Below are 26,159 nucleotides of genomic sequence, written 5' to 3' on the forward strand. Positions count from 1 at the left end.
GCTGCCCTGACCTTTCACCAGCCAGTCCTATGCTGCTGACTCCTACACACAGTATCATCTCTGTTTGCAGGAGAGAAGAAAGTGTGGTATTAAACCCAGATGCTGCAAACCCTCCTCCCCTGCAGGCAATGCTATACATACTCAGACAGCTCAGCGCGGGTTTTTCCTCCTGCATCTCTTCTGCAACCACCAGCTCAAAGGATTGGCCACCGGGTGCGAAGACAAGAAGAGGGCCAGGGTGCTGAGAGCCACTGAACCACACTGTAAATCCTGTAGACCAGGGGTTCTCAAACTGGAGGTTGGGACCCCCAAGGGGTGGTGAGGTTACTATATGGTGAGTTGTGAGCTGTCAGCCTCCACCCCAACCCCGCTTTGCCTCCAGCATTTATAATAGTGTCAAATATAGTTAACAGTGTTTTTAATTTGGGGGGGGGTCGCACTCAGAGGCTTGCTATGTGAAAGGGGTCACCAGTACGAAGGTTTGAGAATCACTGCTGTATATGATGGAAACCACTTCAAGACCGGGGGTGTGGCAGCATCCCCAGCATAGAGGGAGAACTGCGAGGGATGCACACCCCTCCTTTAGCACACTAAATCTCACCTTCCTTTCCTTGTCAATAAGTTAGCAGGTGGATGATAATATGCAACTGGAATGGTCATGGTTTAAAATGTGGCTACAGGACAAAGCACTGTTACTTCACAAGCTAATAATGGTGCCCAGCAGAGAATCATAATTATCCATATTATCTTCCCACCCTCGTAATCTCGGATCACTAATCCTGACACAAAATGCTTCAGTGTTAAACTATACGCAGGCTGTGTCTATACTTAAAACGCTATAGCTGCTGAAGCGCTTCAGTGAAGACACTCACTACAGTGATGGGAGGTGTGATGGGAGGGTCTCCCATCGCTGTGGTTAATCTACCTCTCCGAGAGGCTGTATGGAACAATTAGCACTGCCCTCATCGGGGGTTAGGTCGGCTTAACTACGTTGCTTAAGGGGGTGGATTTTCCACATCCCTGGACAACTTAGCTGGGTTGACTTGACTTTTTAGTGTAGAGCTGACCGGAGTTCCTTCTGATGGCTAAATCAGCCTTAAAGTAAAGTGGTTGCCCACTGCCCTGTTGGTGCTTCCCTGCGTACAAAGGACAGCACTTTCCAGCCAGACAATTGCCTCCAGCACGGAGCTTTGACTTGCCATTTGTAACTAAAGTCGTTAATTAAACTGTGTGCCGTTTATTTATAGTAACAAGTGCTGCACACCTGGTGACCTTTCATACTGCTGAGCAAAGCAAAGTGGGTGCAGCTTTCCCTTCAAGCAAAGAGACTGTGTGGGTGGGTACGCGCATCCGCATGCTAACTTACAGCCAGGCTTGCGAGGAAAGAGTTGTGAGAGTGGACGTGCAAAGCCATGCAAACAGCAAAGAGGAGTGTGTTCCAAAAAACACTGAGACAGATCTTTAGATGATGAAAATCAACCCAGCTCCATTAAGTCAGTGAGCTGATCCTCATATGTGAGTGAAGGGGGAAGTTACACTATGCTAAAGGTGGGCAACAGAGGCATTGACACTTCTTATTGGATCAACAAATTAGTCAACATATGCACAGTTTCAGGCCCAAATGGTCTGCAAAGTGTGAACAGTTTCTACGAAACCAGCCTAGGCAAGGTGGGGTAGTTGATCTGCACTGATATACCTGAAGAACCTTCTTAATGCAAAAGCTTGTAGATTACAGTGTAATATTAGACCAACAAATAAACTGTGTTCACATTGGCCCTGGGAAAATCAATGACAATACCACCATAAACACATCATGCATACCAGGGAGGGCCAGAGAGATAACCCTTATCTCAGTTTCCCTCCAATGGGCCCCATTCCTTGACACTCTTGATGCAAACTGCTTTTGAAGTTACAGCTTGGGGCTATGATAGCTCCTAGATAGTGTAGGTTTCCCAGGACTGAACTGTGTCTGGGCCCACAAACTTCTCAACAAAGTTGAAGCTGAACCCTTCCCTGAAGAAACAGTTTCCCTTTCTTATGAGATGGGAAGTGAAAGAATCTGTTGTTTACGGAGGTCAAGGTCTGGGGGCCTCAGGCTTTCAGCTGACTGGAACAGCAGCTACAGCTCCCTCTGCAGGGCTCTCCAAAGGGGACCAGATTATGGGTCAAGATACACCCAAGAGTCACTGATATTAGGTGCAGCTTTATCAACCAAAAGGTAAATTCCAAAGAAATAAGTTAAACACACTCGTCTTTCACCTGTTCATAGCAGACATGACAGAGCCACGTGCCCCTGTAACAAATCTCTTCACAAATCCACTGTGATTGGGTGAGGGGCCTTTGGGATAGCAAGAAGCCTGAAACAGGAACTTAATTGGCTGTAACTCAGGAGGGGGCATGGAAGGGGCATGTGTTGGGAGGGTGTATTGCTGATGCAGGGTAAATCCAAGGTTCGGAACCCTTTTTCTAAACAGCTGCAGAAGTTCTGACTCGGATGACTAACACCGTTTTGTTCCATGGGGCAGAATGAGGAAGTCTATGAAAGTTACAGCCTCTTCTGAGAGCTCAGACTCTTCCTAAAAGCCAGCATTCGATCATTCAGTCTTGGTGGAGGAGGGTCCTTCTATCCCTCCAGGCCCCATCCCTCCGAGTCACTACCTGGGCCCTCTTGCTCCTATCTCACAGGGAGCATGAAATATGGCTGGCACAAAGTCCAAGCTGAAGGATGTTTAAGAAGAGGAGGCCAATCCCTGCCTTGTGAATATATCTCCTTATAACACTAACCAATCACCACCCTGCCATGTGTGGGAGGCCAGAGCTGACAGGTTAAAGAGTGCTGAGCTGCTAGACTTGGGTAACCTACTCCAACCCTCAGCAGATGCTGCTCCTTCGTAATCCAGTCAGAACCCTTCCCTCTGCCCCCTCCATCCCAATCAGAAATGCTCGCAGCTCAGTTTTGCTGGAGACCTATAATGTCAAGCAAGTAGCAGCCTTGGCTTTCTGGAGATGCTCCTCTTGTCATACAAGAAATGGGACAGATGCAACATGTGATCCTGAGCTAACAAAGGCACAGGGTGCCCCCGCCCCAATCTTCAATGGAGAACAAGCAAGGCACTAGGCAAGAGACAGTGAGATCAGCTCATGTAGTAGGAAGCTAAAGAGGTAAAGTCCAAGGTGCAGATGGCGACAGCTGGATTTTTCTGGAGCGAGAACACGTGCATTGGTGTTATATATTTTTATAACATAGCAATCTGCTGCTAGGCAGGCAGCAAGGCCCTTATCTCCTGAATCTGGGGAGAGAAGGTAGCTCCAAGAGAATCACTTATCTACTGCTGACTCTGGCCAACTCCCAGGGTCTCCAAAAGCTGCATAAGCCCGACGAGGGGGTATCTCAGTGTGTTCCCCAGAATTATAGCTCAGTCTCTGCTTTCCTCTCAGTAGTTTCAAGGGGCAGAGTTCTTGGGAAGTCAGTGGTGCAGCACCAATTTTATTGAGCTATGCCAGGGGTCGGCATGGTGTGCCGAGTCTTCATTTATTCACTCTAATTTAAGGTTTCGCATGCCAGTAATACATTTTAATGTTTTTAGAAGGTCTCTTTCTATAAGTCTATAATATATAACTAAACTATTGTTAAAAGCTACAAAGAGTCCTGTGGCACCTTATAGACTAACACACGTTTTGAAGCATAAGCTTTCGTGGGTGAATACTCACGACATGCATCTGATGAAGTGGGTATTCACCCACAAAAGCTTATGCTCCAAAACATCTGTTAGTCTATAAGGTGCCACAGGACTCTTTGTCGCTTTTTACAGATCCAGACTAACACGGCTACTCCTCTGATACTAAACTATTGTTGTATGTAAAGTAAATAAGGGTTTTAAAATGTTTAAGCTTCATTTAAAATTAAATTAAAATGCAGAGCCCCCCGGACCGGTGGCCAGGACCCGGGCAGTGTGAGTGCCACTGAAAATCAGCTCGAGTGCCGCCATAGGTTGCCTACCCCTGAGCTATGCTATAGTTTCATACTCTGTTGAGATGAGTTAAATCCAGTATTGCATGTTACAATTAAGGTGGCACTGCTGAAGTTTGGAAAGATAGTGCCATTTACTATACTATGGTGAGCTGCCACTTCAGAGAGGCAGGAAGCGAGGAGAAAGACAGTTGACAGGGACAGTGCAAGGGGAAAGGGGGGAGGGGGGCAGGCATCCAGGAAGTCACACAGGAGGGGAGCCAGGGTGTCAAGAAGCAGGGGATTGATGGGAAGCCTGTGGGTCAGGGGAATAATGGAGGCCTGCAGCATCATCCAGTGGGGATCACAGACTGAGAGCCCACAAGGTCAAGCAGTGGGGAATACAGGTAGAAAGGAGCCCATGGGATCAAATGGCAGGGAGCAGGTAAGGAGGGGACCCCCCCCCCCCAAGGTCAAACACTAGAGATTGGTGCTAGAGCAGAGCTCATGGGTATCAGAACAGTAACAGAAGCACCTGTGGTTTTTCACAGCAGGGATGGAAGAGCAGCCGCACGGCCAAACAGGTTAAATGGGAGCAGCAGGGACCAGTGGTGCTGGGGAACCCAGGGAAAGTGGGAGAGCCTGTGGATCCAACAGTCCCTGTTTCCTTTTCTAAAGGAGCAGAGTCTGCCTTTATCACCAAGCACCATACACAGTGACCCCCAGCCCCAAGCTCCCACTTTGCTCCACGACACCGCTATTTGATCCTCACCTGGTGGGGCTGTAGTCCTTTCCTGCTCACTCCCTGCGGCAGCCTTGGGAAGGCAGAGGGCTGACAGCACAGCTGTTACAGACAGAACAGAGGCCAGTCTCCCCTCCACCTTGGCTCACTCTCATGCAGTACTCTGCAAAGAAGATAAGCACAGGGGGAAAGGATTACCTTTCGGAGCAACCCTCTTCCAGCTTCAGGCAGAGGTCTCCAGACCCAGAACCAGGGGCACTGCACATGCTGCGCACTCCCTGATCCCAGCCACCTTGCTCATGTGACCATCCAATAGGCTGGCCCTGCCAGTTAAGTAATTTTTTTCATTGTTCAACCCATGCCCTTCATTTTGTGCTTGAAGGGCTCATTCCACTCTCCCCCCCAATCACAAGCCTCCAGGCTTGCACTAGGGACAGCCAGTCCCCTCCCTCCTGCTACTATTGCTCCTCCTACCTTTCCACCTGAACGGTATGGGGAAAAGGAAACCTGCACACACCGACAAAAACAAAACCCAACCTGTTGGTAGAAAAATAGACGACTAGGAATTTGCAGCATGCAAAGCTGGGAGGCAGGTTGCACAAGAACTCTCTCCAAGGGCTCTGGCACTGTGGGAATATAGCTGCTTTATGGAGCTCAGCCAATTACTCAGACTCGCATGATACTCCAGCACTCACTAACGTCAAGCTGCCACCATTGGGGAAGAAGAAAAAATACCCCAAGGAGCCCTGCTGCTTTCCAATGCAGAGCAGTAAATGGAGATATTGAGACAAGACTAACCCTGTATACAGCACGTGATGTGATCGGTAACATTATCTCCTAAGCCCAGTGCTGCAGCTAGAGAGCTGGCCATTCACATAAGCTTCCTTTCTCCTTTTCATATTCCACACGCTAAACTATCTATTCAGTGAGTCACTGCATCATTTGCACATACACACGGTGCCAAAACTTGCGATTAATCTGATTCTGAGAGCGGCACTGAGTATCTACAGTTCCACTGAAGTCACTGGGACTTAAGGGTGCTTTTAGCTCCGGGTCCCAACTGTTTATAGCTTGGCTTGTAGGGCACAACAGCACAGGTTCAAACGCAGTATAGCCCAATCATTTCATGTATCATTATGGCCAATTATAGAAATATTCTGGGAAAGGACTGAACTGGAACAATGTAAGATCTTTATTAGTAGATATCTTTACATAGTGCCTGATCCATCATAGCTTTTATTACACTAATATCTTAAATTTATATATTTTCCCCTCAATGATTTAAAAGCATTTTTAAACTGACAGTTTGTATATCTATATTGATCACTCACCCAGCAGTGAAATGCAGCCACCTCTGAGGTGAACCACAATAGCTGTTAAACAGCACACAGTAGACCATAGTTATTAAAAGTGTTATTAACATTCCCCAGGGCATGTGCTATGCTGTAATGAAGGCAACTCTTGAGGTTGGAAGCATGCAACCTTTCAGTCAGGGATAAGCTTAATGATACCAGTGGCAGCATTTGCCTAAACTCTGCTCACAATCTCAGCTCTGCCCATTCGTCACATCAAAATGAGACTTCACTCACAGCTTATTGAGAGATCTTCATTAAAGGCCCAAATCTGTTCCCATTGAAGCCAATGGTAAAACTCACAATGACCTTAATTGGTGCAGGATTGTGCATTAAATGATCATCCATCTTTCTTGCAAGATTTGACAAGCAGTGAAATAGTTAACAATGCTAGCATATTAAATAGCTTCCTTAGACTTCAGAATCAACTGAGATCACACTTCTCAGTCTTATCACTTCAGGCTCTCTGCAGACCCAGGGCTTGTCTACATTGGCACCTTACAGCGCTGCAACTTTCTCCCTCAGGGGTGTGAGAAAACACCCCCATGAGCGCAGCAAGTTTTAGTGCTGTAAAGCACCAGTGTAGACAGTGTGCCAGCTCTGGGAGTGGTCGCTACGACCCTCATGGAAATGGTTTTTAGCACTTTAACTTTGCCAGTGAAGACGTGCCCTCAGGCAGACACTACTGGGTCGGTTACAAGTAGGTCACATTTTGAAGGTTATCTTTGCAACCATAAAAGCTGATAGAAAGTAACGATACAAGGTGGGTAAGATAATCTTTTATTGGACCAATTTCTGTTGGTGAAAGAGACAAGCTTTTGAGTTTACACTGAGCAATACTTTAAGTCTGTGTGAGCTCGAAAGCTTGTCTCTTTCATCAACAGAAATTGGTCCAATAAAAGATATTGTCTCACCCACCTCATCTCACTAATATCCTGGGACCAACACGGCTACAACTACACTGCAAACAGAGATTAAGGATGGCATTTTCAAAAATGCCCATCATTGGTCTAACTGCTCCCACTGCAGTCTTTGGTAAAACTTCCACTGACTTCAGTGGAATAGTTGGGCCAATACTGAAAAAAATCTCTAAAATCCCACCCTTTTAACTTAAAACAAAACAAAAACCCTATTGGTTGGATTTTGGAGCACGAGATAGAAACCACCAGGGAAATATGCTATCTTTCCAACCTGCAGCAAACAGGTTCAGCTGACCCCTGCTTTCAATGTATCTGATAACAAATGGTAGCCTACATAGTGTCTTTGCATTCCAGTGGCCTGCCAGGCTTTAGTCAAGGATGTCTGTGTCCTGTATTGTATTTTAGCTTTTATAATAGAAGCTTCTACTTCATTGCACTGCGCTCCTTGGCTTGCAAAATGTGTTACTCTCTCTCCCACATCCGTATTTGCTATTCTCAGTTATTCAACACTGTGAATTGGATAATGAGAAAATAATCTATTCCCTGGGCTCCAACTCCCTACCCATGCAGAGACAAAGCATTTATGGCTAAGCAATAAAACTGGTTATTAAGGGAATATTTTTTTCATCCCACTTGACTATAAAGTGTGTCACAGATATTACAGCTCTACTGGGAAGCAAGCACTACAGATTGGGGTTAGCTAAATTCATGAATCTTTTAATATGCAGGGTTATGGAATGACACTAATGGTGCAAAATCATTTTTCTTTTTAAAAAGAAGTTGGATGACTCTGACATTCCGAAAAGCATCAGACTAGTACAGCCAGATAAGCACTGTCCTCTAGAAGCATGTCTTGGCCTCCCACTGGTGGGAATGCTAACAGAGACCAGCCACTAGCGGTGGTATTTTGTGTCACCTAGAGCTGATCTGAAGTTAACAGGATCTGTGGCATCTCTGGAAGCCCTAGGTGTTAAGTTGGGTACTTTAAAATAGAGGCACATTGAATGAGTGCAAATCTGGGTGTAAGCAAGGAGTGGAAGAAGGTGGTAGGTTTTGTCATAGTGGGGAGAGGTGGTCTGTCAGTTTGACCCTTTGCTATGCTCTGGAAGGCAGCATGACAGGGAAGTAAGGAAAGTGGAGAGCAGCTGGCAGGGGAAGAACGCCACTCCTGGTTAAAACATTTTGTCCTTGTGCATTTAGTGTTAGTGAATGCTGCCAGATTGACAGCTCAGGAGACTGACGTCCTGCTTGGCCAAGGCAGCAGCAGTGCAAGTTTCCCACACACTGGGCCTCAACCCTCCTATGTAGGGTCCACTTCTAGAGTGGGAGGGGAGGGGAGTTGAGTGTCCATGGCTCATTAGTCACTGCACTTTGCTGAGGGGGCCAATTAAGGCCAATCATGCTGGTGGCTTTAATGCTGTGTACCCTTCCCCACTGGGATTTATCCTCCTGAGTGAAATTTCTTCTGTCCTATCTCTTATTCTGGAACACTGATCAGTATGTAGACAGCCCGTGATCTCCACAAGCAGCCCCCCGGGCATGTGCATGCGGCTATATCCTGCATCACTGTACAAAACGTGATGGGATTTGTTAAACAATAAGCGGGTGAGTTACACACCTGTCAAAAATAATCAAATAGAAAAGGATTAAAGATGACACTGCAGCTCTCATGCCTTTACCAGCCTTTTCAAAGGCAACTTTGTGATTGGTTTTTTGCAGAGCTCTGAGCCTCAGGGTCAGACATGTCACACCTACTGCTCTTTTGTGTTTGCAGCCTGCATTGTGTCTTCTCTCAGAAATATGGGATGACACAGCATGGCGTCCGCTGATTGTTTCAACAATGCTGCATGCCAGCTTTTCTCTCCAACCACAAAACTGGATGTCCCTTCCCTAAGTCTCTGATCCTTGGGGGAGGGAACTTCTGAAGAAACTGTAGGTGGTTAAAATACATTTTAATATGAAGGGCCAGATTCTCTGGTGGAACTCTGTTGACTTCAATGCAGTTAAACCAACAGAGAATATAGCCCTAGATCTAAATTTGTACACAGTGTCTTTCATCCCAATGCACTTTACAAACTGTTGGGCCCAATCCTGCAAAGAGCTGAATACTCATCTCTCAATGAAGTCAATGGGAATTGAGTGCACTCAGCATCTCATGGGAGGTGCTCAGCATCTTACAGGATCATGCTCTATTTACATGTCCTTTCATTCACTATTGAAATGCAGCCATCACTGAGGTTAAAAACAGCAGGTGTTTAACAGCACACAGTAGCCCTACCCAACAGTTAAGGGCAGGAAGTAAGGAAGATACTGTGTCCAAGTGAAACCGATTCACGAAGGCAGATTGTAACTATTCCAATTTGAACTTTGTCAATACGCCAGGGTAACACCCCTACTCTTGCAAAAAAGTGCCCTTGGATATTTTTTAATTACCACTGATGAGGCATTTAGCTTTACATCTCATTCAAAGTCAGGACCCTCCCTCTAAACCCACACACCTTTTTCTGCATCATTGGCAGTCGGAGGGAGCAGTGTGTATTGCTTCACTCAAAAGTGAAAGCATGATCAATGACTGTATTTATGGTCAGTGTCCTCTTAGTAATGTTGGTAAAGGAATGTAGTGGATTGTAGATTATTAAAACTGGAATAATGTTAAAAATCTTCCCACTATTCCTGTAACTTGTTTATTTCTATGTTTGTTCTCTGCACTTCTATTAGCTTGGACAATGACACTCCAGTTCGACTTTTAGTTGGATAGCACCAAGAGTGTGCTAAGTACTTTGCAGAGAGCTATGAAGACAATGGGCCCAATTTTCAGTGACTTTGTTTCTGTAATTGGGGCAGGATCAGGGAGCAGGAAAGGTTTTAAATCACACTTGTGCTCCTCATACTCTAGTCTAGAGCATCTGGGGATCTGAGTATGATGAAAACTAGAGAGCTCAGCTTCCCATGTCCCCTATATCTGCAGCATGCTGCACTAAAGCTGTGTCCCCTACCTGGCCAAACCCCTCCCTCCTTGACATGACCACTAGGCAGGGGGCTGCAAGTGGCTAGCATAGAGTCCTTATGTCAGCTCTCATAGTTGTCAAGTTTTGTGCAGCTCCACTGCTTGGGAAAGGATGTATTGATCATATGCTAGAGTCAAATGCAAACTGTTTGTAAATATGCTAATTAGCTCATTACATTTTGTATAAAATGTCACCTGTGGAACTGCATAAAGCCTGGCAGCTATATATAGTGCCTGCCAATCACCACAGTATCCAAGCAGTGCATTTTTGTTGGGTTTGAGTTTGCAAAAAATTGTAAAACAAGTTTTTACAAAAATCTGAGTTCACTGTGTCTCTGTAACCAGTATTTCTGTTTTTAAAAAGACAAATGAATCCCTGAAGAACAAAACACAGAGAAACTCAAGAGAGTAAATCTTAGGGAATTTCAGAGGCTAAAATATCCGGTGTGGCAGGAATGGGTGGTGAGTACACACCTAGCTTTTCAAAGGCTGGATTTTTAAAGAACTGCTCTTTGTTCCTCTAAAGCTCACTGACAAATGTTGCTTTTAGCAACACATAGCATTTAAAAATGGTGGGTGGCATCCTCATGACTGATTGTGCACTTTGTCTATATGCATGGATTCATTCACAAAGCTCACCATGCTGGCTAGCCACTAGGCAAACCCATTTTCTAAGAAACCTGACCACAGTATACTGCCCTCCTGCAATTAGCTGCATTTCGATTCTGCAGTTTCCTTACTGACCAATCCTCCTCCAAGCATTTTCATTTCCAGTCTTTCATTTTATAGCAACTTACACTGAAATTCAATTTAAAAGAAACCAGTTTCCACATAAAATGTCAGCATTAAACATTGGTTTTAGAGTAGCAGCAAAAAGAACAGGAGTACTTGTGGCACCTTAGAGACTAACAAATTTATTAGAGCATAAGCTTTCGTGGACTACAGCCCACTTCTTCGGATGCATATAGAGTGGAATATATATTGAGGAGGTATATATACACACATACAGAGAGCATGAACAGGTCAGAGTTGGTAAGACAATGCTAGAGTTGGTAAGACAACTCTGACCTGTTCATGCTCTCTGTATGTGTGTATATATACCTCCTCAATATATATTCCACTCTATATGCATCCGAAGAAGTGGGCTGTAGTCCACGAAAGCTTATGCTCTAATAAATTTGTTAGTCTCCAAGGTGCCACAAGTACTCCTATTCTTTTAGCATTAAACATTGAATACCAAGCTCATAATAATACACTGACACTCTAGTTTCAGTGGGTGATTTTTCCCCCAGAATTTTTTAGTACTCTGTCAGTAACTTTTCCCCTTTAACAAAGAGAAATAATGAAACTTTTTAAAAATCTTTCAATTTTTTTCAAAGCAAAATATGAAAGGTGAACCTCAGTCCTTCCCATCTCGCTGTATAGCCTGTTCATTCTCTACTATAGAGCCACTTACTAATCATCTTTCTATTTAAAACACTGATGCCAGGATATGAGCTCTCAGCTTCCATGATCAGAAATAAAACCAAGTCAAAAAAGTGGATGTCACTCTAGTCCTAGCTATCTCCAAGTTTGAGGGTATTCTGATCCAGGGTTTTGGCTCCCCCCATTAAGGAGACATAATGGATCCAGATGTGATGTTTGGATCCAGGTCCAATTTTTCCCAATATCTGGACCATTTGAAGGGTGAGTTTTGGATCAGAATAATCTCTAATTACTACTTATACTTTTAATCACAGGTGTTCAAACATTGCCAGGAACCCCAGAGCTGCTCCAAACCATAGAACATAGATTGTGCCACTATCATCTTAAATAGACAAGTATGGCCCAGGCAGAGCCCACTTCTAGCATGCTATGCTCCACCTCGATCAGCTGCTAGTGGAGCACAGCATGTTGGGCATGCATCACAGGGTTGCCACTGGTCTCAGTATATCTGGATCTATCCCAATATTAATACGGCGTCCCTGCAGTGTGATTCCTTCCCAGGTTGAGGTGCCTACAAAATGCCATCAAAGGGGTGATGGTCTAGAGAGCGAAGTGAGGACTTCCTAGCACAAGGGTCAAACAGGCAGGGTAGCATGGTGTGGTAGGGAACACTGGGGACTGGGGGAGGAACAGCAACAGGGAACTCCATGGGTGGGTGTGGTGGTGGAAAATGGAAGGAGCAGTGGAGAACCCCTTGGGTGGGCACAATGATGGAAGAGGAGTAGGCAGCCAGGCAGGGATCCCCGTGGAGCAGTCGGGGTATGAATGGCAGAAGGCAGTGAACCTGGGGGATGGGATCAGACAAGGAAACCAGTGGGGAAGAGCAAGCAGCGAATCCTAGCCATTATGGGGCCCAGCAGAGCTCTTGGGACTGGCTGTGGGTGGCATTGGCAGTGAGGGACTTGGGGTAGCTGCAGGTGGTGCTGGGGACAGGGCAGTGTCTGGGGTGACACCTACCTATCTCCGTCCAGGGGGCCCCACCCCGGGGGCAGCCTGTGCCGTGGGTGGGGGCGGAGAGACTTCTTGGCACCTGCACCCAGGCACCGCCCAGTTGCCATGGGAACCGGCGCCCAGGTAGGCAGAGGGGCGGTTCCACCACAACGCGCGGAGCACTCTGGGGTACTAGTCCCGCGGCGGCCCCGAGGCTGAGATTCCCAGGGGGAGAGAACTTCAGCTCCCGGCATGCACCGGGCGGGGTTCAGCTTTAGTCCCGCGCCGACACCGCCCAGCCTATGACGCAGGCTGCGCTCACCTGGCGGGGCGGGGCGGGGCGGCAGGTGCCTGGCTGGGCTCAGCCTGCAGCGAGGGAGGCGGGGCCCTGGCGCAGGGGATTAGGGAGGCTGCAGGTGGAAGGAAGGAGCCTCATCCACTGCACCCTGGGGGCTCCCTGTGACTGACATCACCCACCCCACCTCAGCCCTGGGACCCCGTGGCAGCAGGGTGGGTCAGGGCTTTCCGGCCTCAGTCCCAGAGACCACGGGGATGGGCATGGTCTAAAAAACTAGCCACATAGGACTGATGAGTCCCCGGGCTGCAAGAGCACAGGGGCCAGGACTCGGGCCGCTGAATTCAGGGGGTGCTGGAGCAGGACCCCCATTTCTTGCTTTAAAAGATGCCCTTAAATAATGGTCAGCATCAGCCTTGCATTGTATAATGAGGAAAAACCCTCAGCATTTAATTGTTACGGGTACCTGCCTCATTTAAACTGAGCTTCTCTACTCCCAAGAGGCACCGATCTGCGGGGGGGGGGGGGGGGAATAAACATGGGAACCCAGCTGGGCTGAGTTAAGGCAGGAAAGGAAGCGCCAAATGACAGGAGACAAGGTTCTGAACCAGCATCGTGGGTCTGTGTAACTTTCCTTTCAATGCTCCGTGCTCCTGAGCATAACTGAACCCATTCTGTGGGCAGAGATAATTCACTGCAACACTGAAAGCCTTGTCTTCCAAAATCAACCACTCTTATTGTGCGACGTTGTCAGCGCCACAAAGAACATTAGAGGACACAAAGCAGCATGTGTCTCTTTGAGCAGCAGGTGTGATGGGATGTTCTGCCTGCTGAATGGATTAAACTAAAATTCTAGCTGTGTTAGATGGGTTCTTTAATAGCTGCTGTATTCTCCCTGTCACCTGATTAGGAGAGTGGAATTCAGCCAGGAGGAGGTACTACCATCCATAAGCATGGAGAGGCAAAGAACGAGGGTGATTGTCAGATCCACCCCCTTCCCTCCCCACTCCAAATGATGGACTCCTCTAAAGTGCTTGGTGCCAGCATCTTGCCCTGCATCATAATGTTCCTTGAAGGCAGGAATGAGATACTTAAGTCCTTACCATCAGCTTAGACTAATGAAAAGAAAAAAGCTTTTAGGGACAAATTTTGCTCTCCTATGCAATTCCACTGAAACCCCCAAGGATGCATGATGATGATAGGGGTGATATTCACTCATGTTAGTCAGTAATGCTGTTGACTTCAGTAGAGCTAAGTTGATTTACAGCAGCTGAGAATCTGGCCCTGAGTAGAGTATGGACCTTAGGATCAGATACAGCCCATGATTTGTACATGCAACTCCCAGTAACTACAATAAAAGCACCACTGTGGACTCAGTCAGAGCAATGTATTTTGAAGCTGTGTAAGCTCAGATAAGCCAGCTGTGCACTTGTTATTTACTTAGGAGTTGTTTCTATTTATTACCCTGCTTTGCCATTCTCACTGCTGAGTTAACCCTCAGCACTTCATGGCTTTTTGATGGAGAAGCCAAACCAGAAGCTGTGATCCCTGAGACAGTGCAGTAAATAACTTGTTTTTATGTTTATTGTTGTATCTAACCTGCAGCTATACCAGGTTGGGCTGTGGATTTGTCAAATTTTACAAGTTAAACAGGCTTAGGACTGATTGGTACATTAAAGGGATACCTCCAAGGAAAACCCAGCATGGCAAAAAGTGGTGTTGATCAGTGCATATTCTTCTTCTCTCTCACTCAGTCCTGATTTGTGCCCAGTGTGCTATTAGAGGTGCCATATCTAAAGATACAGGATCTGACTAATTGCATCCTCCTGCTCAAATTCTCTCTGCAGTCTCAATTTGCTACTGTATTCTTCCTTACTTTCTGTGCTAAGCTTGTCACATTACTGTGTGCAGCTTACAGTGCTGCAATTCAGAGGTGGCTGCATTTCAGTGATGCATGAAGGGTTGCCTGTGTGAAGGTGCTTTAGGATGAAAGTTGCTATATAAATGTGAGTTTAGTATTAATAGCCAACATAATGCATTTTATGCTATTAAGCCAATTCAATAAAACTACTTACAATAGCTTTCACCAATGCCAGAAAGAGCATTTTAAGGCTCTGGGCAAAATGTCAGGGTTCCCTTTCAAATCCAAGAATATCACTAGAGTAGGATATAGTGTGCAAGTGTACATAAAAAAGCAGTGGTAACAACCCTAATGTAGACACAGTTATAGTGAGATAAAAGTGCTTCATGAAGAGATAACTTGTTCCCTCTATAGCGATATAAGCACCTTTTAGCACTGGATTGTACTGTTATAACTTTTTCTGTTTTTGTTTTAAACATTGAAATAATTATTGGTACAAAACCTGTGTGTAAGTCAGGCTTAAGTTACAAGTGATTTTGAAAATGTTACCCTAAAGTTTATAAATGGCCTTCACATTTCAATTCTTTACCATCCAAACCCAGCCCAACTCTTTGCTTAACAAACCGAAGCAACATCTTTAAAAAAAAAAAGTTTATTGTATAAAATCACCTTTATTAAAAAATTACAATATTATTGCACAGTATTTCAAGCAACCATTACTGAGCATTTTAAAATATGTACAGCATACCTGGCATCCAGAATAAAGGAGACCAGGAAAATATTTTAAATGCCACATCGCGCCTGCTGCATTAATGACCAGATTCAACATGGTACACAGGCACATGTGTAACTTTAAGCATGTGACTAGTCCACTGAAGTCCAATGGGGGGCCCTTGAGTAGCCACATTGGAATTCAGCGGATTTCACATGCTTAAAGTTTCAGCCTAGCATGCAGGCACGTGTGTATCCGGGCTTGATTCCCCTGCCGTGCTTCATAATCTAGTCACTTAGATGTAAATAACAAATGTAAAACTTAGCATTAGCACAAGGCTGACAAATCAAAAATTCACAAATCAGGGTGTTAGAAAAGCTAAGATTTTTTTGACTGCAAGATTCATTCAGTCACTGTGCTCAAGCCATATACTTTCTGGCATAGATTAAATACATACGTTTTTAGAGCTGACATTGAACAAGGAAAACAGGAAAGATGACAGCAAGAATCAATGTCTGGAATGTCCTGTGTCTGAGTGCTTTGTTGCTCAGCCTTAATGGGTAGAGTGATAGGAGTTTGCATTTAATTGCCTTGATTATTTAAGAAAACTAGAAAAGGTTCAATTTAATCCTTAAACTACACATTGAGGACTTGTCTAAATACAGAATTTACACCAATAGTGGCATCCCAGCAGAAAAGTCTCATAGTAAAGACAGGTCATAGGAGTATTGTTAGAGGTCCATCTTTTGTCCCTCATTTTCTTGTAGTGGCTTTTGAGTGCTTTGCTTGTGCTGTGGCATTGAATAGGGTCCCACTGTGACCCTTTGGGGCTATCTATTTAGAGATGTCTTCATAGACTGCATTATTCAGATTTATTTATTTATTTATTTTTTTAAAGTGCTGCCTGTACCCTTGCGTCTCCCCAGATGGCAAGGCGATCAAAGATCTCCGCATGTTTCCATGCTGCTTCACAAGGCATTAGATGGCAGTAATAGCACTGCTGGAAGGTTTGAGGGCTGTACTCCAGGAAAAAATGGACCGTTCCTGGGCTCCTGCCAGCATTTGAACAGGGAGGGGACATCTGGGCAACATGACCCCAGAGCAGTGGAGGGCACCCAGGTAAACAGACAGGCTGGTCCTGGCAAAATACAGTGGGATAGAAGCTGGCATACTGCCAACCTAGTGTGAAATGAGCCGTGCATGAATGTCAATGTTAGTCTGCATTACCTCACTATGCAAAGAACTTTCAAAGTGGATTGTAGAATAAGTATTTCTGGGCCAGTTAATCCACTTGGAAGAATTGCAACATGCGTGGACTGGGAAGGTCATTTGAGTGCTCACTAGCTGAAGTTAGTGTGATTTTAAACCCACGCATGTGGACAAGCCCTACATGTGAATTAAACCAATTTAGCTAAACCACTGAAACTTTGTTGCACGAGTTAAGTCTGTCTCACTTAGATTTAGCTTGGCCCCATTAAAAGGCCAACGTTAAAAGGCCCTGATCCTATAATAGGCTCCAAGTTGGTGAACCCCAGCCTTCCCTGGCACTTAGTGTGAAGGGATCTTCCCACACAGGATTCTCTGCAGTTCTGGGGTCTACCTGTACATTTGCAGATTTAAGAGTGTTTTCTATTGGGCATGTTCCAACTGGGCTTTAGCTCTGTGAATCTGACACTAACATTTTTCAAACCTAGCTGTCAGTCCTCATTGAAGGCCGACAAGGGCCCGATCCACAAAGGTACCTAAGCATTGTAATGCCTAGCTCTCAGGCAGCCTGCCACCTCGTGGAATCAGCCTGACCTAGGTGCTCAGGCTCCCCATACAAGGGCACGGGGAGAGTTAGGTGCCTATGGAAGGGATCTTCTGAAGCCAGCCAGCTTAACAGCGAGTGGCCTAAACTAGCCAGGAGTGAAGTGCCAACAAGTGCAGGGTTTAAGAGAGGGAGCTACCCTACCCCATTACCATCCAGTGATTAGGGTACTCGCTTGGGATGTAGGAGATTTAGGGTAAGGCCCTGCTCTGCACCCTTACCTATAGAAGGAACTACTGTGATCACTTTAGTAAAAGAGAGAATAGCTGCTTTCTGGGTGATGGAGGTGTACAGGAGCATTGAAAGACTCCACTGGAAGGAGAAGGACTGATGAGACGTATGAAATACAAAGGGGATAGAGAAAGTAAGCAATCTACTCCGCAGCCCAGCCAGCAAAGCCCAGTTTAATGACAAGTGAAGGATTAAAATGAACTACTGAAGATAAAGCCAGGTCGTCTGCCGTAGATTAGCATCAGATTGCCTGACTCAAAGAAATGCTAACACAGGATCTCCGAAAGGATCCAAGGGCTGGTTTACATTGGCCAGCAAGTGGTGTCGCTCGCTGCACCAGAGCAAATCCCACATATAGCTGAGAAGAGCCCCAACCTGCTTCAGTGGAACTAACTGCTGTTTGAAACTGAGGTAAGCTCCACTCATGCCAAACACAGATTTCCTTGTGTGTATTTGGAGTTTGCAGTGGCTGCTCACTGAGTAATGGAATGAGGGCAAATTCTCAATGTAGACAAGGCCTCAAAGTGCTTTAGATATTAATTATTTAAGCTGCACAGCATCTAGGTGTTTGCCCCATTACATAAATGGAGGCACCAAGAGGTTAATTTGCACAAGGTCACACATCATTACAGTAAGAACCAGTGATCAGCGGTCAAGAATCCAGTCTCATCTAGTCAAGAAATAGGTCTTAGATGTATGGTAGAAAGGAGAGTCAGCTGGGACAGAGACTGTCCCTCCAAACTGGGGACAATGTTGGTACAGCAGACAGGGTAACCTCACCCATCTCCATAGACATAGGCCTTATATGGTATTTCCTCTTAGCAATTTGGGAGGAGGGTGCAGGAGTAAAATCGTGTCTGCCCCTGATGGTGGAAAAGCATGACAAATTTAGCAAAAATCTAGCCCTTTTTAGCCTTCTTTGAAATCAGACAAACTTATGTTTGGCCAACAGTGCAGATGTTTTCCCCCAGCTCTGCGGAGACACTTTTGAAATGCAGCATTTCTTAAAGATACAGTCTTCTTCCCTGCCACAGTGAGATTCTAAATGATCTGCTCATGCAAGTTTACCATTGCGTTGTTTCCCCCTCAGTTAAGAGGCAAAGTCCAAAACAATAGGAAAGAATGAGCTGCAGTTGTAGGGTTTGTGGGAGGTGCCTGTATAGTGCCTCCAAAGCCCACAGCACTGTCCTGCTGGATACTGGATCTGCAGTCTCTGCTTCTGACCTCTGCTGCGTGCTCAGTGACTCGCTATACACTTGTAGAGTGATCCCTTTTTTTGGAAGATACAGAAACAATCCAGGTAGTTCCAGTGACACCATCAGAGTTATTGAACAGAACAATCAAACTTCAGATGAGTAAGAACTAGTTAGAAGGGCTGGTCGAAAAAGTTCTAGCAAAGCTATTTTACTATGGCAAGCAGGGTTTCAATTAAAAGACTTTTTGTGAAAAGAGTCTGCTAGTCTTAGCAAATTTAGATTATATTGGAAAAAACCCCAAATGGCAGAAAGGCAACATATTTTGATTTGGCGATACCATCACACTGTCTCCTAGAACTTATAGTTCAGTTCCCTCATGTCCCCATTCTCCTTTGTGGGCAGGGTTTCCTAGCTGGGCTACATCTCCCATAATGCAACATGATCAGGGACTCCCATGATGTACCACTTCCCTTTGTTAATAGAGGGAGACTGTGGTGCTTCATGTGAAATATAGTCCAATCTACAAAGGAGAATGGTAGCATGAAGCATCTGAACTACAACTCCCATAGGGCATTATAGCAGCATTTCTTCAGTTTTCAGCAGATATATTTAAATTTTGACTTTTTACCAAAAAAAGTCAAAAGTTTTCCATGGAAAGTTGAGAAATTTTCATTTCTGTGGGAGTTTTCTGGAGGGGGAAGTCCCTCCCCCCCGAAAAAAAACACAAAACACCACCACCACATTTTCTGGCCAGCTTTAGTTTTGAGTAATCTAATCCAGGGGTTCTCAAGATGTGGTCTGTGGATTAATAAAGGACTATGGAGCCCTCCCTCATGCTCTGTAGAATGAGGAATGTGGCTAGCCAAGCACCGGGGGATTGTAGGGCAGGCAGGTCCCTCAGAGGTGCACTGTCTCTTGGATGAGACAGTTTCCAGAATGAAAAAACTGGAGAATCACTGGGCTAATCCAGCCTCCAGGGGCCAAGGATGGATTGCTCCTTCTATTCCCCAGTCTAGTTTTAAGTGAAACCAGGGATAGTGCTTCCACTGCTTCCTTTGGGAGGCTAACCAATGCTTGCAGGACTCTCTTCTAAAAAGTCACATGCCACCAGCCTTCATCTCACACTTCCTCTACTGAACAGGCAGATTAGATGTCAGGAGGTTGACTTGTGGTAGAATTGGTAGTTAAGACCCTAGGATGCCTAGGTTTTGCCAGTGGTTTCAGGCAAATTAGAGTAGAGATGACACTTGGCCAACACAGATCATTTTTTATCCCTTATACTGATTCCAGCCTGGGCAGAACGTAAGAGGTTGTCAAGCCCCGCCAGAGACCGTTCTGTTCCACCTTTCTGCTCTGCCCACTCCTATTCAGAATAGCCCTCTGAGTGGAGCGGTGGTTGAGGGAGGGCAGGTACTATTAATGGTATCTGTGCAGAGGAGGTGCAGTGACTAACCCCAAGGTCACACAGCCAGTCAGGACAAGAAGCCAGGTCTCCTGCTCTAGATCACACTGCCTTCCAAGAGAGACGGTGCTCCAGAACCCTTCACAGCTATTCCTAGGACAACACCTACCTGAGTTTTCTCTGTAGATTTTCATTTTTTTTCTTCAGGTGCTTATTCTTAACCCATTGGGGGATGTCAGGTACATACCAGGCTGCAATCAACTTGATGCACAGAGCCACGTGCTGAAATGAGCAAGCAGAGCCCACCATGCAGTCAGAACCAGTTCTCAGGGGAGATAAGCTGTGATCAGTGACCCAGCAGCAATTAGCAAGGAGTAATAGCTCCATGGCCATGCTCAGCTGCCACATGGGCATATACCAAGTACGCAAGCCATCCAGTGCCCAATCCAACTCCCATTGAAATCAATCAAGACTCCCATTGACTTCAGTGGGAGTTCGATCGGATTCATAAAATACACACACACACACACACACACACACTGCTGCATTCAGGGATGATTTCTAGGGTAATGCCTCCCCTTAGGGCCCCAAATTCAGGCTATTGTGGGGCCCCCAAAACATCAACCCCCTCTCATTCCAGTCCTGGGAAACCTGGGCCAGAGAGGGTGGCAGATCAAGCCATGAGGACCCACAGTCCCTGGTTTCTCTTAGCTTTATGTCTGGCTCTGGATGTAGCCCTACACTCCCTTTTGAAATGCAAGCTTTGCAATGGTACCACTGCCAGCAGAGCGGACTTTGAGGCTGTCCTAATTTGCCCCCAGCCAAGGGCAGTGGCTGTTTTTCCTGCTAGTCACCTGTGCATGGCATTGCCTGAAGGGCAGATGGCAAGTGAGCAGGGGACTAACAGCAGGAGTTAGTGACTGTCAACAGGGGCAGGGGAGAGGGAAAGCGATGACAGGTGTGGGTGAGGGCAGAACACGGGGGAGGGTCTGAAGGCAGGTGAAGGGAGCAGGGATCTGATGCAAAGGGGCAATGCCATGATAAAGGAGCTAATTGCCTCACTGAAGAGGTCAGGCTGGGTGCAAGAGAAGGAAACTCCCTCAGCCAGTGCGGAAACAGCACCCTCAGAGTGCCCAGCCATGCACGCTCACACTCTCCACTGAATCACTCCCCAGGGAAGAACGAGTGACTCTCTTTCCCCCACTGCCTCGGTCTCCTTCCCCATGCCGCACAAGGCTACCCGTGCAGTCCAGACATTGCTGACTCCACAGCACTCACCTCAAATAAAATAAGGAAGGCGAGCCGGGCTGCGAAAACATGCCAGAACTGGACAGAGTAGTTGTAGTCATTGGAGTTCCTGTAATCCCGGTACCTACAGGACAACACCCGACAGCCCTGTGTGCACTTCCCATTAAATCCCCTCCCCGGCTGGTCACAGTCCATCTCTCCGCACCCCTCGAACTGTGAGTCACAGGAGTTAGTGGTGGGAGAGGCCTACTGGTTCACTTAGTCCCTCTCCTGCCTGGCCCCAGGGCAGCTTTGTTCAATTCAGGTATTGTGCTTCCTCCAGCTGACCTTCCCATTGTCCACTCACAGATCCCCAGCTGGCATAAAGCAGCATAGATCCATTGACTTCAGGGGATCCAAACTGATTTACACCAGCTACGGATCTTGTCTTCCGCTCTCCCAGTCAGTGGGGGGGGGCTGAAGGGAGGCATGCCAGTTTTACCTTAAAACATTCAAGATATTTTTTGTAGAGGATATTTGCAATATTGTTTGTTGAGGATGGGTAGGAAGGTATTATTGTGAGGATGTGTACAGGGGGGCTGGAACAATTTGTATAGTGGGGGTGCTGAGAGCCATTGACCCAAACTGCAAACCCTGTATATGATGGAAACCAAGCCGGGGTGCCGCAGCATCTCCAGCACCCCTAGTTTCAGCACCTATGGACATGTGAGACTGGATGATGGATCCATGCTATTGTCCCCTATTACCTGCATTCTGTGATCTCACTCCTCATAAAATCTGGAAGCTTTTCAGGCATCTTCATCTGCCACTCAAAGTCCTGGACACGGAACACTGAGAGGCTGTTGTTGATGTAACCTGTCAAACAGCTGCATAGGGAGAAAACATGGCACTAGACAGTGGCTTAATAGTGCCCCAATGGGGTCGTCCAGGCAAGGATACCCAGGTGAGGATTAGAAGAGATGGGTATCTTTAGCTCGCTTCCAGGCAGTTCTTTTCAGGGTGGGAATCTAAGTCCTGATCCTGCTCTAATTGAAATTAATGGCAAAAGCCCCATTAACTTTGATGGTGCAGGAACAAGGCCTCAGAGATGCTTATTAAAAATCATGAAATTACGCAGTGTTTCCTAAGCATAAGAATGGTCTCTGCAAAGCACTGAGCACCTGCAACTCCCATGGGGGCCGAGGGCTCTTATTAATTCCCAGGACGTGCTCAGGCACCGGCACAAATGGGCCTATAGCTCAGGAAACATTCCCCGTCCCAGAGAGCAATGTAAAGGGCTGATTCTGGATGATGCCCAGCACTCTGAGTTCCCAATGAAGTCAAGGGAATTGAGGACACACTACCCTGTGCAGGATCCAACTCAGAGGCAAGACAAAGCATGGAATGCACAGGAGGAGAGATTGTTGGTGAAAAGGGAGAGGGGATGGATTTTTGGAGCAGTGCAATTTAAGGGGGTTTGATTTAGAATCAGAGTATCGGGGTTGGAAGAGACCTCAGGAGGTCATCTAGTCCAACCCCCTGCTCAAAGCAGGACCAACACCAACTAAATCATCCCAGCCAGGGCTTTGCCAAGCCGAGCCTTAAAAACCTCTAAGGATGGAGATGCCACCATCTCCCTAGGTAACCTATTCCAGTGCTTCACCACCCTCCTAGTGAAATAGTGTTTCCTAATATCCAACCTAGACCTCCCCCATTGCAATTTGAGACCATTGCTCCTTGTTCGGTCATCTACCATCACAGAGAACAGCCGAGCTCCATCCTCTTTGGAACCCCCCCTTCAGGTAGTTGAAGGCTGCTATCAAATCCCCCCTCTCTTCTCTGCTACAGACTAAATAAGCCCAATTCCCTCAGCCTCTCCTCGTAAGTCATGTGCCCCAGCCCCTTAATATTTTTCGTTGCCCTCCAATTTGTCCACATCCCTTCTGTAGTGGGGGGAGGAGAGAGAGAGAGGGTGCTTCTTAGAGAGGGGCTGAGAGACAGTTCCAGGCTGGGACTAATCTACTCTTTTACTGCTTGACCAAACAGCACACAATTAAAACAATCAATTATTGACTCCACATGGTAGGAACCGGGTTGCCCAGAGTGAAAAAAACAACCAAGTGCACTCTTGCAGTGCTAACAGCCACAGTTAACAGCTGTTTTTACACAAAATGTAAGAGCTTCCCTATGGATTTCTGTGTGGATTACTTTAGTGTCTATTTCAAAAGCAGACATTAAATTAGTTTGAATAGCCAGAACGGCCAGCAGCCAGTGAATGGGTATCTTTTTGGTAATCACCTGAGCACAATTAGCAGGTGTTTGCATTATTTGTGTACAAAGCAGATACCGACTTGTTAACAGACCTGCTCTGCCCTGTGCAAATGGGACTGGAAAATAACTTTGGCTGCAGTTCTTGCTCATCCCTCTAGAGGTCACTACCTCACCTGCTGCCAAAACTGGCTCTTCTTTTTCCCTCTGCGGGCTCCCCAATAGCCTACTTTGCATCTTAGGGCAAGGACTGCTGGAAAGAACATGATGCGGCCTCACATCCTACGGGGAACCCTCGACATTGGGAACAGCACCAGCTCCCGGAACTTGTCCCCCCATCCCAAGAGTCACAAGCAGTGAGAGGGAACAAAGGGCGGCAGTAAAGCTCCTGCGTTCCTGGCTGGGCTTTGCCACCAGGGCTGGTGCAAGGAAGTTTTGCACCCTTGGCGAAACTTCCACCTTGTGCCCCCCACCCCCAGCCCTGCGGCAGCTCCCCGCCCCCCTTCCACCCTGAGGCGCCCCCCCCTGCGGCAGCTCCCCCACACCCTGAGGCACTCCCCCCCCCCCCCCCGCGGCAGCTCCCCACCCCCTGGTCCGGGGATCCGTGCAGCAGCTCGGACCCAGGGGGCTCCCCTGGGCTGCCGGCGGCGCGCTGACCCCAGGGGCTCCCCTGGTCTGCCTGCCAGCTGCTCAGACTCCCTCTCCCTCCCAGCGCTGTGGCCGCTGTAATAAATAAATAAAATAAAATAAAAATTGGGGGTGCCGCTTTTTGGTGCCCCCAAATCTTGGCACCCTAGGCAACCACCTAGTTGGCCTAAATGGTAGCACCGCACCGGCCCTGTTTGCTACCCAGTGGGGCCGGGAGAGATGGCTTCCCCCACACTGCAGGGACAGGCTCACTTAGACACAGAAAGCGAGCGAGGTGGCTGCAGTTCAGGAAAGGCTGTGGCAATTGTGGGGTGACACTTACTTGATATCGGTGCGGTTCTGCAGCATGCACGGGCTGTACGTGTATTTGTAGACCTGCTTGGGGATGAAGTCTGAGGTGATGGCAATCACCAGGCCATTGCCAATGACTGCCAAAATACCAATGGCCTCCAGAACCTGCAGCCAGATGCCTGCAAGAGAATAGCAGTCAGAGACACACCCAGCTAGGCGCTCCCACAGCTGCTTTGGTGCCCAGGACACTGCTCTGTGAACTTTGCCATTGCCACGAATGGGAGGAGGATTGGGCTTGACCAGGCTGATCTCTGGAGTTGTGTTCTGTGGGGCACAGCGCAGTGGCCCAGCACAGCAGCCTTGCATCAGCAAGAGCACTACAATGATGAGACTTATCCAGTACTGTATCCACCCAGTGATGTGGGCAGACGGGCAGCGTATGAATGTGAGGAACTAGCAATGCGTTCTAGGCCAAAGCAAAGTGTATCCACATTCTATCCATGACTCTACCAATGCGCCTCAATCCTGACTTACAGCCCCCCTGCTGTTCCAATCCTGTCCCCTCCCCCCCCAGCTCTTCAAATGCACCCTCTATCTCTAACTGTCCCCTGGAATAGCAGAAACAGGAGCAGACAATGTTCTGGCACCATGACTTAGGGAAAGAGTCTGTTGCAGTAGTTAGTGCCATTGTTAAGTCTTGGGGTAAGATTAGCCCTCCCTCCCGCCCCCAAGTGCCTTCTTTATCAGGCCCATGTTCTTCATGGAGAGCCCCTCCCCTTGGCCCCCACTCACCAATGTCGTTGGCTTTCCTAGGCACTATGCGCCTCTGCAGCTGAACCATCTTGATGGCATCCAGCCGGACCTCAAAAAGGTTATTGATGAAGGCCATTAGCGGGGCGAGGGGGAAGGCAGCCACAAAGATGGTGGTGAAGCTGTACTGGATCACTGAGAACAGGACAAAGCACAGGCACCGTAAGGGAGCTGTGAGGATGTCCAGCTAGACCATAGGCCCAAGTACTTACTGTATGCACAATGCCTCAGAGCCGGATGTTGGCATGGCCCTGAGTGGCCAGGCAGCGTGAGAGGATGAGTCAGACACCCCCCTCTAGCCCTCCGCGTGATCTGCTCGCTACATGGCTGTAGCCATGGGGGGGGGGGGCAGAGGGAAGATCAGGAGTTGCATGCCCAGTTCTACTTACCCCAACATCATCCATGCAGAAGTGATCACAGAGGGGTGCGACCTTGACTCTGCTCCCTTTCCCCAAAGTGCAGGCTGCTCAGCTGAACAGGGATTGGTGGGGGGGAGTAGTTGCTAGTGGTCACAGCCAGTACCCAAATGTTACCAGAAGCAAGGGTGGGACAGGGCAGGGAAGGAATTAGTCATCCCTGAGGCACAAATCCTTCCCAGGCCGCCTCCTGGGATGTCAGTTACCTGCCAGGTCTTGCTCGGGGCAAGATGTGTGCAAGTGACCCCAAGCAGGTGTGTGGGTGAATCTACCCAGTCTGTGCCCATTTCTCCCTGGGCTCTGCAGTCTTAGCTCAGGGATGGGCTACGGACTGGGTGAGCGGCAGGGCTGGTTCCCTCGCACCTCCCCCTCAATAGTGAACGCAGTCACCAAGCCTGACCGCGTTCCACAAGCTGCATGTGGAGACCTAGGACCTGCCCCCACTCCCTGGGATGTGAATGGGCATTTGGTATTACCACTCTGTCACAGGGGTGGCCAGCTTCTCTCACAGGAGCCCCAGTCCTGCTAGCTGCAATGGTTTGATTCCCCCTTAGCCCCAACATCAAGAACTGGCCCCCAGGAGCAGGGAGCATGGTCACACCCAGCT

The 26,159-nt window shown here is 47.4% G+C and overlaps 1 protein-coding gene across 2 annotated transcripts in view; it reads right to left on the bottom strand.

The window, feature by feature from the left end:
* Positions 1-15,177: 15,177 nt before the first annotated feature.
* Positions 15,178-26,159, bottom strand: part of ANO9 (anoctamin 9) — a 38,075-nt gene continuing 27,093 nt past the window's right edge. The window contains exons 19-24 of one of the 2 annotated variants that reach the window (XM_054027878.1): positions 25,119-25,271; positions 24,358-24,505; positions 21,887-22,006; positions 21,171-21,264; positions 20,062-20,174; positions 15,178-18,564 (exon numbers count right to left, since the gene is read on the bottom strand). In XM_054027878.1, coding sequence (XP_053883853.1) covers positions 18,543-18,564; positions 20,062-20,174; positions 21,171-21,264; positions 21,887-22,006; positions 24,358-24,505; positions 25,119-25,271 — 650 coding nt within the window. In that variant the 3' untranslated portion in view covers positions 15,178-18,542. Of the gene's footprint in view, positions 18,565-20,061; positions 20,175-21,170; positions 21,265-21,886; positions 22,007-24,357; positions 24,506-25,118; positions 25,272-26,159 lie in introns of those variants that run through there. The other variant, XM_054027879.1, reaches the window with a different exon arrangement.

This window comes from Malaclemys terrapin, chromosome 4, assembly GCF_027887155.1.
Source record: "Malaclemys terrapin pileata isolate rMalTer1 chromosome 4, rMalTer1.hap1, whole genome shotgun sequence".
Taxonomy (NCBI): Eukaryota; Metazoa; Chordata; order Testudines; family Emydidae; genus Malaclemys; species Malaclemys terrapin.